This window comes from Pistacia vera, unplaced genomic scaffold, assembly GCF_008641045.1.
Source record: "Pistacia vera cultivar Batoury unplaced genomic scaffold, PisVer_v2 Contig524, whole genome shotgun sequence".
Taxonomy (NCBI): Eukaryota; Viridiplantae; Streptophyta; class Magnoliopsida; order Sapindales; family Anacardiaceae; genus Pistacia; species Pistacia vera.
Window position 1 is genome coordinate 409,738 of NW_022196362.1, and position 10,630 is coordinate 420,367.

At 33.8% G+C, this 10,630-nt stretch overlaps 2 protein-coding genes across 2 annotated transcripts; one reads left to right on the forward strand and one right to left on the reverse strand.

Annotated features, from left to right (window-relative positions):
• Positions 1 to 1,669, forward strand: LOC116106923 (polygalacturonase-like). Its single transcript, XM_031393228.1, has 4 exons — positions 1 to 463; positions 580 to 869; positions 1,128 to 1,356; positions 1,451 to 1,669. The coding sequence occupies exons 1-4, from the start codon at positions 23 to 25 to the stop codon at positions 1,667 to 1,669; spliced, it is 1,179 nt and encodes a 392-aa protein (XP_031249088.1). The 5' UTR covers positions 1 to 22.
• A 456-nt stretch (positions 1,670 to 2,125) lies between these two features.
• Positions 2,126 to 4,143, reverse strand: LOC116106834 (BI1-like protein). Its single transcript, XM_031393146.1, has 5 exons — positions 4,112 to 4,143; positions 3,568 to 3,719; positions 2,942 to 3,055; positions 2,671 to 2,828; positions 2,126 to 2,552 (listed from the first exon to the last, which is right to left on the reverse strand). The coding sequence occupies exons 1-5, from the start codon at positions 4,141 to 4,143 to the stop codon at positions 2,346 to 2,348; spliced, it is 663 nt and encodes a 220-aa protein (XP_031249006.1). The 3' UTR covers positions 2,126 to 2,345.
• Between the last annotated feature and the right edge of the window lie 6,487 nt (positions 4,144 to 10,630).

Here is a 10,630-nt window from a genome sequence, read left to right on the forward strand (position 1 = left end):
CTTTCTCTTCTATTCAACAAAAATGGTGACGTTTTTCAGTCTTCTTTATACGTTTCTGTTTGTTTTCTTTGTATACTTGCATTCATCTTCTGCAACCACGAACTATAATGTGTTGAGTTTTGGAGCCAAAGGCGATGGAGTAACAGACTCCACTCAAGCATTCATCAACGCATGGGCTGCAGCCTGTCGCTCTACAGAATCAACTACCATTTATGTACCAAAAGGAATGTATTTGCTTGGCTCCGTGGCCTTTAAAGGAGACTGCAAAAGCTCTGATATTACAATACTCATTGATGGAACACTAGTGTCTCCGTTAGACTACGGTGTACTTGGTGAAGCTGATAATTGGCTAAGCTTTGAAGGGGTTAACGGTGTTTCCATCGTCGGTGGGACACTCGATGCAAATGGATCGGCTTTATGGTCTTGCAAGGCTGCAGGCTCTAATTGTCCCAATGGAGCCACGGTATTGTATAACTTTGTTTAATTGCTTGAACATTTTTCTTTTTTTCACTGTCGACTTTTATACTGGATATTATGGATGGTGCCTAAATCTGAGGAAATTTTATTTTCCGTGTGCAGACATTGAGCTTTACTAACTCAAACAATATCAGAATCAATGGAGTTTCATCATTAAACAGTCAGATGTTTCACATTGTGATTAATGGTTGTCAGGACGTGTGTATTAAAAAGGTTAATGTCACAGCTGCTAGTGACAGCCCCAACACAGATGGTATCCATGTCCAATTTTCTCAAAATGTAATGATCATGAACTCGTCTATAAAAACTGGGGATGACTGCATCTCCATTGGCCCTGGAACGAAGAACTTGTGGATTGAAAGTATCACCTGCGGTCCTGGTCACGGCATTAGGTGATGTTATCAATTTTTATTCTGGGAAAACTGTATGTTGATGGTATTATATGTCAGAGTGCCTCTTTTTTCCAGAAAATAATTTTCCCGGAGGATTTATTTTCACTCAAAAATCTCGAACATTATAAAATAAACAAATCAAGTTCTTTTTAAATATTCAAAATATTTTTAAGAAAATCAAAATAAAAAAATGTCTTATAATTTTAGTTTGACCAAGAAATTAACCTCAATTCATGGATGGTGTTTTTGGTTTTGCAGCATTGGGAGTCTAGGCAAAGAAATGGATGAACAAGGAGTACAAAATGTGACCGTTCAGAAAACCATTTTTACAGGTACACAGAATGGGCTTAGGATAAAGTCTTGGGCGAGGCCAAGTAATGGATTTGTTCAAGGCGTTCGATTTATTAATGCTACCATGCAAAATGTTCAATATCCTATAGTCATTGACCAAAACTATTGCCCTCACAACTTAAATTGTCCTGGTCAGGTAAGAAAATCCCATAAGAACTTTATAATATATAAATTACACACAAGGAGCAAGGAAATATATAAAGAACTAATTTCACTATTTGATTTTGCAGGTATCTGGAGTGAAAATTAGTGATGTAATGTACCAAGATATTCGGGGAACTTCCGCTACAGCTGTGGCTATAAAATTTGATTGCAGTACTAAATATCCATGCACAGGCATTCGATTGCAAAATGTAAATTTGACATATCTGAATCAAGTGGCTGAATCATCTTGTAATAATGTGATAGGAAAGACATTTGGCTTGGTTAAACCAAATAGTTGTCTGTAATGAACAAATAAAAACATAGTTTGCACATAAAATTTATCGAAGGTATATTCTTTTTCAATGAATTTTTTACAGGCCAAAAGAGTATTTCTTGATCAAATCTAGAGAATATCCAAAAATGATGGTTCAACCATTGTGCAAAACAAAGCCAGGAGAAAGATAAACGGTATGGTATGCAATGCGTGAAAACATAAACGGGAAATGCCTTTTGGTGCAGAAATAGATAAAATGTAATGAGCAAACAAATCCAAGCAGTAACCACAGACAAAATAGACTGGAATGTGAACACAATCATACTTCCAGTTAACCAGATATTGCAGGCCATAAAAAATAATTACTCCTGTATTCCACAATCATACTCCAAACGAATCAATAAGCATGCTATTCCTGTATTCCATCCAGTGGCGGAAACTCAAGCAAAATTAATGAATAATAAGAAACCCGTGGGAAGGAACATCAAATGGAAAAATATCCCAATTATATATCTATTTACCACACTTAAGAAAGTTTGTGAGGAAGAAAGTTTGTGAGGGCACTAACACGAGTACATGGGAACATGTACAATATCCTCAATACCATGGTTCATACTTCAGTTTCAAGTCTAAATGAACACATAAACTGACACACCATATGGTGTGTTTTCAAGCCTAATCCAGGCAGGTTGTAGACCACTGTACATCTAACCGTCAGCTGACCTCAGCACCCGCAAAATGGAAATGAACAGGTTCAGTATATCCAAATAAAGAGCGACAGAGGCCAAAATATATTCATCATATGTGAAGCGCTTGATCAAATTATCAGTGTCATAGACTATGTATCCGCAGAAGACCAGAGCACTAATTCCACCATATACAGCAACAGTCGTTGATCCAAGAGGAAAGAACATCTGGAACATAACCCAAGGATTTTCAAATCCCGTTAGAAAAATTCCATATACGTAAGCAAAATCATGCACATATTTATTGAGGATGATGAGGCAATTTAACAGAACCAAGATCTCATACCTGCATAAAGCTAGTCAGGATGAGGATAATGAGGCTGGTGAATAAAATTGGTCCAAGGAAGCTGAAGTCCTTGCCCTTCTTAGAGGCCCAGAAAGTGTACCCAGTTAAAGAGCACACTACGGCTGACGTTAAAATTAGTGCTTCCAGCACAATCCTACCTGAAAATTGAATGCATAACAAGAATCGAGTCATAGTTGTAGAAGAAAGAAGAAAAAGGAGAACACCACTAGGCAGAGTAAATTGAAGCGGATAGAAAAGATACTATACGAACCCTCGGTATTAGCGCAGGTCACGGCAACAGGCAGACTTATTGACACAGTAAAGAGACCAAGAACAATCAGGTTCACAGGGTGCTTCTGGTGATATACATGCAACGGCCACAACACTGCATGTATTTTAGATCTAATATAAAGTTAATATTAAGAACACAAATGTCAGCAAAGAACACAAATTCTACAGGCACCGAATCTTGAACAAATGATGTATACACTCATCAAACGTATTCACTACCATTTAAAATATGTATTTGTTAATATAAATTATGTTTATACTAGAGAACTATGTCTTCTTTATACCAGAAAGAAAATATATTGAACGTAAAAGGATAAATCAAGACTTAAATAATGAGAAAACATTATCCCAACCATGTACAAGTTTTCAATTTTACCCAGATGAGATGAGATTCCATTAGGGTACCATAAATTCAAAGGCTTATCACTAATACTCTGAATCCTCCTGTTAGTAATCACGGGTCAAACCAAAATTTCCCAAACAATAAAAAAAGCAAATGATAATCAAATTTAAACCCACAAAAAATTCCTCCATATCTGTTTATGAATCATAATTAGAAAATGAATCTGAATTTAAAAAAAAATAAGAGAGAGAGAGAGAACGTACGGATGAAGGGGAGGAGGGAGAGAAAAGAAGAAGGCCGGAATTGCCCTTGAGGAGATCGTTGATGGGAGGTAGAGACGGTGACGGAGGAGACCAAAGTGGTCACCACGATCTGGCGGTCAATTCCGTAGACCTTACGATGATCCCCAACGGAGCTGGTTCTCCCAAGGCTAACCTGGGTACAGTCTCTCACCGCGTCCCCTCCTCTAGGTCTAGATTGAATTTCTCATCGTCTTTCTCCTCACGCTCTCGTAACCCACATCTCTCTCTCGCTCAAGGGATTTTTTCTTTTTCTTTTTTTAGAAATGTTAGTCTCTTTTTTTCGATATTTTCTCACCGAATTTGGTTTTATAATTATAGCGGGTGTGGTAGTTGACGGTGATTAGACTCTAATTACAGGTGTGTTAGTATGACTGGTGGGTTAGGATAGTGTGTAAATGACACTCACATCATCGTTGGGTTTTTCCAACGCTAGTATATTTGGGACCCACACGTGTTCTGAATAATTAATTTGATAGTAACGTTTAACCTTTACAGAGTTAATTACCTTTTCCCCCCGGGCTTAGAACTTACATACATATCCCGCTGTTTCAAATACTAGGCACTCAGCTTAAAACTAAGTATGTGAAATCCTTAGTTAAAACTAAAATAATGAACTCCCAAAAAGAAAAGTTAAAAAATCAAGTGAAATAATTAAGATTTTGTTATTTTAGTTTCAATTAATAGTTTTGATTAACTTCCGTTATAATAGAGGAGTTTTCTAGTATTTAAAACAGTAGGATTTAGACGGAAATGGCCAGGGTGGTTTAAGATATTGCTAGTTTTTTCTCTACCGAAATTTCCATGATTTCCAACGTACAAATAAATCGACTTTCATTTCCAGACGCAGATATACAGTCAAAGATCAAAGGGTTTAAAAAGTCTTCATAGACTTTGCGTTTGTCATGCCAGGTTATACACAGATGACTCCAAAAGACAATTTGATTATAGAATAAACTATATTACCCGAAGGCCAACCATCAATAAAAACGCCCGACTTGCAAGGATCAAATCAGCTTATTGAATGAGCACGTTTTTCAAGTTAAAATCACTAAGCTAAAAGGGATATTACAAATAATTCTACATTGAAATTCAATCTACTGATCATTTCTTCAGTAGATGAAAAAGTACAAGGTAAAACAATGCTCCAAAAGTAATGTCAGCTGTAGAATAATCTAGAGAATTTTCAATAAATCATCTTGACTTAGATCACAATCAAGGTATACAATTTTAACCCAAAACAACAAAACAACAAATTGAAAAAAGCCCGTTCCCCCCACCCCACCTAAACTAACATCACCCTTGTTTTTTGTTTTTTTTTTGGTTTTTTTTTTTTCTCTTTTTCTTTTTCATCATCGGGGAGTGTTCGGATTAACTTACGTATATTTCAACTAATCTCCAAGACCTTAAAACTATCGATCAAGTAAGACTTCTAGTGATCACCGTTATTTTGGTCAAGTAAGAGCCCTAATGATCACTCGTATAAGTGTTTAGAAGACTTGAAATAAGAGCTCATAAAACTTCATTTTGCTCCTTTACCATCAAACCATCAAATGGTAGTTAAGCTTAGTATCTTTCTAGGATCTTCCCCAGCAATATTTCGACAACATTTGTATTCTCTACGCAAAGTTTAGTGACTAAAGAATGGCATAAACTTCACTGAGTGTATAACCTATCCTAAACATAAATTCTGAATTAAGTAAAGAATCATCCAACCTATCATTTTGTGACAGACACTTCTCTCAGAAATCTCCTTCTGAGGTTTGAGTTTATTCATCAGCATCTCTATGATCCATTGCATTCCCTCTGCAACATATCCCCACTTACACAACCCAGTAATGATATAATCATGTGTATGGACCCTTGTCTCTCCATACCCCTATTACGCATATCGTTCCACAAATTTTTTTGCTTCTTCCTCATCCTCCAACTTGACACAGCTTTTCAATTAGTGGGGTATAAGAGGAAGTTGAAGGTGGCAGACCATCCGCCAAGAGTTCTTTCTACCAGGTTAGCACTATTATCAATCTTACCTACTGTTATATCTGGAAAAATAGGGTTAACGTAGAGTTTTGTCAGTATGGGTGGTCAAAACTTAAGAAGATTCTACGACTGCTCAAATACAGCCACGTCGCGTGATAACGTGAGTGGCATGCTCTTGCCAATGTAGTAGGTGTACGCCAGGTTGACAAATGGCTAGAAATGGTCCACATGTTCAATCCCTGTACAAGTCGAGGAAATCACTCGGGCAGGTGAGCAATGGAACTTAAAGAAGGATTTGCACGACATCTACCCCACTCGCAGATTTAGTAATCATTACTTTGATTTATCCTACTATAACTAGAGGTTTTCTCTACCATTTGGGGGATTGGCTAATTTTACTCTTAAATAGCATACTCTCTCTCTTTCTATCTTGTATTCTTTAAGTTGTAACTCAGCTCGTTGAACGCGACCTGACTTTACTCATTAATACAATATCGGTGGACGTAGGATTCGCTTTTTGAGCATCCGAATCACTTTAAACATTGTTCTTCATCCTTTATTCAACTAAATACTTCCATAACCACGTGTGACTTCTAAGCCCGCTTAGCATTTCTCACGTGCAATAATTGGTGTCAAAATCAAGCATAAACACCTACATTGCAATCTCTTTTAATCAAAGTGTTATATGTAATCTCAGGAACAATATCCATCCGCATCATTTCTTCAAACAAGCAATAAGCCTCATCTACCTTTCCATGTAAGCAAAACCCCGCGATCATAGTGTTGTAAGCCACTGTGGTTTCTCCATAATTTTAAATCTTGTCAACCCAATTAACTCTTTTAATGTCTCTGAATCAAATTAATCAATGCATTGTAAGTGTTATTCGTTTGGAAGCAACCCCTTCTTAATCATCTCAAACGACAGCTTCCGTTATTATTATGGTTGCTCTGTAAGGGAATTGGCGGCGAAGCCTGACATCTGATAAGGTTCTTGAAATATCTGCCAGTCAATAATAATTCATGCTTACTTTTCTTGAAAGAAAAATACAAAATATTGAAGAGGGCNCCCATTTATTCCACATAAATTCATCCTCCATCTCTATTTGCATAGTCATAAAATCGGAAAAAAAAAAAAATGAAAAAAGAAATATCAAACCCTGTCCTATGAAACCCATAATCACGAAAATATTTTCCGGTTATGAAAGGAGAGTAACTGTTTGGCGTTTTATAAAAGAGGATAGAAGTAGGGGATTTGGAGGATAGAACAAAGCTCGATTGTGTTTTTGTGGTGTTGATTTGAATAAAATGGTGTCAATTTGTGATATGTCTTTTATATTTTGTGTTTTAGAATCATAAAGATTAGGGAGGATATTAGGTGTTTTTAAGGGTTATAGGGTGAACAAGGGGGACGAGGCTAAGAACTTTGAATATTAAATTTTGATTTAGGGAGAATATTAAATTTTATGCATAATGTTAATGGATCATTTTGCCCTTACTTGTAACGGAGTTTTGATCATTCAACTCTTCTTTATAACAAAATTTTATTTGTTTAGAGCTCTTATTCGACTTTGAATTTTGATTTTATTATGACTTATGTGTTTAATTTGACACTATAGTTGAATCTTGACTAAATATTGTGTTTGAGTCTGGAGACTATAATTTGGATATCAGTTATATATTGTGTATTTGTGTTATTGATTAATTGAATATTTTGCTTTTAACTAAGTAGTCCATAAAAGTGTTAAAACTAAGATTGATATTACCGTATTTTTCAAAACGTATTATTGACAATTTACCGTATTAAACCTGTATATACTCGTACCGTATTTTTTCCTTATCCGAATTTTATGGCCGAATTTTTATAAACGTATTTTTCACCATTTGCCGTATTATATCCATATAATTCTCGTACCATTTTTTTGCCGTACCCGTATTTACTAACTAGGCAAGGACCTGTAGTTTTCTTAAAAAATAAATCAATTCTATATCCTTCTTGTAAATTTTTAATTTATTATTTTTTAAAATAATTATCCTTCCAAATTTATTCCATGAAAAAAGTGCATCTATCAGAGTCACACAAATATCGAATTCAATACCATGTGGACTGAACTTATAAACAAATATGGCTTGAAGGAGAATCTTTGGCTCAAACAAATGTATGAAAAGCGTGATAGTGGGTTCCATTGTACTTAGTGGCACCTTCTTGCTGGCATCCAATAGGTGAAAACATTGAATCTTCTTTGGCACAACTTTAACTGGCCAGACACCACTAAGAGAGTTTATCTCACGATACAATCAAGGTCTTGAGAAACGGCGTGAGCAGGAAAAAGAAAGAAGATTTCAACACACTTAATTCAGGCGATTCTACAAACGAAGGAACCAATGGAAGAGCAATGCAGAAGGCTTATACCCTAGCTGTTTCAGGATATTTCAGAACGAACTTCTGCAAAGCTATAGTTATTTTGGAATAAAGACTATGAAGAAGGAAGCATTGTCAGATACTTGGTGCGGAAGTGTGGAAATGAGAATGAGAAGCATGTTGTAACCTTCAGTCCTCTAAATGTGAGTTGCAGTTGTCAGATGTTTGAATTTGAAGGCATGCTTTGCAGGCATATCTTAAAAGTGTTAACCTGTTGGACATAAAGGAAATTCCATCTCAATATATCTTACATCGGTGGACAAGAAACGCTGTGTATGGTATTGTCAGTGATGTAGAATCAAGGGTTAGCTTTCAAGAACTCAGGGCCTAATGTTGTGGAGTTTAAGAGAAACAGCATGTAAATACATAGAATCTGGGACAGGATCTTTAGAAAAGTACAAACTTGCCTATGAGATAATGAGAGAGGGCGGGAACAAACTTTGTTGGCAAAGGTAAACACATCGGACCTGAGTTCAGTGAAATTTTGTATTTTGCACTACCTGTTTGGCTTCTTTCTAGCTGAGTCTTAGTTATGTAACTAAAAATCATTGACTTGTTTGGGTAAATAATTTTACAGTGTGTTTGGATCAAAACTCTAGCTATTTATGATCTGGATGGGCATCTCTTGAATTATCTGGCTGGAGATATTGTTATGCTGGATTAGATCATAATATTCATTAGGTGCTAAGTTTCTCTGGTAGACAACGGAAAGGCCTCATACGCCCTCTTAAATTTTCAGTATACCACAAATCTTCAAAGGTAAAGAAGAGCAAATTAACTTAAAACTGTTTTTTCTATGAAATCACATCACCAATTGAGTTTCCAAGATCACCCTCTTTTCATAAGTCATAACCGCTTTGTCTTACGGTCGGCAAACTTCATCCACCACACTAACCGGAAGGCCGAATTGTCATATTCAAAGGATAAAGGAGTTTAGCGGATAAAAAAATAGAAAGTTTAGAAAGCTACATTATGATGGGGATTAAAGTGTCAGGTCCAGTGGAGGGGGTGGCGAAAAGTAAAAAGTGAATATTTGGGGTAGAAATGATATGTTTCTATGTAATTTTTTTTATATATATAAAATTCAGATTATTGCATTATAATATTTTTTAAAACTGAGAACTTATAGTCATGGTAATGTAGATTAAAAAAAAAAAAATTAGACTGTTATTCTTAAACAAGTTTTTTACACAATCAACAACATGATTTAAATTCGAAGATCACCACAACACATATATAATACTAACTAATATATCAATAACCTCTTTTTTTTTAAAATCAAATTTTGATTGTAAAAATGAAGAAAAAACATTTATTTAAAATATGTTTAAAAGATATATTTAATAAAATAATTAAACCGAGTAGTATTGCCAACTCTACTCTCTTTAACAAATTAAGAAAAAACCTGTTAGGAAAATCAGATTTTGGGCATTAAAGATCCCACGATTAAAACTATTTACAATTTTAAAATTTTAAATAATGCAGGGTATTTGGATGATATTATAATGAGATGTACAAAAAAAATGTTGAATGACCTTTTGAGATTTTACATTTTATTGTTTCCGAAATCGAAGGATTTTGAAAATTATTATTTAGTAGATGGTGTTTGAAAAATATGTTCCTTAATTATAACTTCCTCTCTATGAGATTGCTTATTATTTCCAACCATAAACACCAAATTGGGCAAGTTTCACACCAATTGATGTGATTTTTTGTGCATATCACTATTACATTTTTAATCATTACACAAATTTACACCAAAAGAATATTCATTAGAATATTCTCTTTCTTTTCTTTCTATTAATAATCAAAATAATTCTTTTACTAATATTTTTGTATATATTAATTAAATATTGGAAATGATATTTTTATAAATAATAATTACTTTGAAATTATACTAATTTAATAAAATTAAGCATTTATTAATCAAATAAACATTATTAATATAGAAAAACATTACACCTATATAAAAAGAAAAAAAAAAAAAAAAAAAACATTACAACAAAAGTCAAGATATTAAAATAACTCTAGTTCTTTATAATATTGATTTTAGAGGATCCAGAATTAATCTACGAAATACTAAAATTATATATTATGATTATATATTAATATTAGTTTATATTATTTTTATTTTTTTTAATTTAGTATTTTTAAATTAGTGTTAATTTTATTTTGAACTATTGTGTTTAAATGCATTGAATAAAGTTTTTTTTATTTTTTACTTTTGTATTATATAATTATTATGAATTTATTATTATAAATATTAATATAATAATAATCACATTACATAAATACAAATAACAAAAATAAAATATATTTTATATTGAATGTACACACCAAATTGGTATTGTCATGCCAAATTTGGCGTGACGTGTTATACACAATTTGGTATAATGTTTGACGTTAGTTAGAACATTTTCACACCATTTTAGTGTTTTAGCGTTGGTTAGAGATGTCTTATTGGTATAAAAATTTGGTGATTCTATCTTTTGTCCTTCATGTTTTTCCTATAATTTGAAGAAAATAATATTCATAGGATTTCGGTTTTGTACTACTGAAAAAGCAAAACAACAGCGAGGGTGATTAATTAAAGACATTAAGATGTCGATTTCACAAAAAACTAAA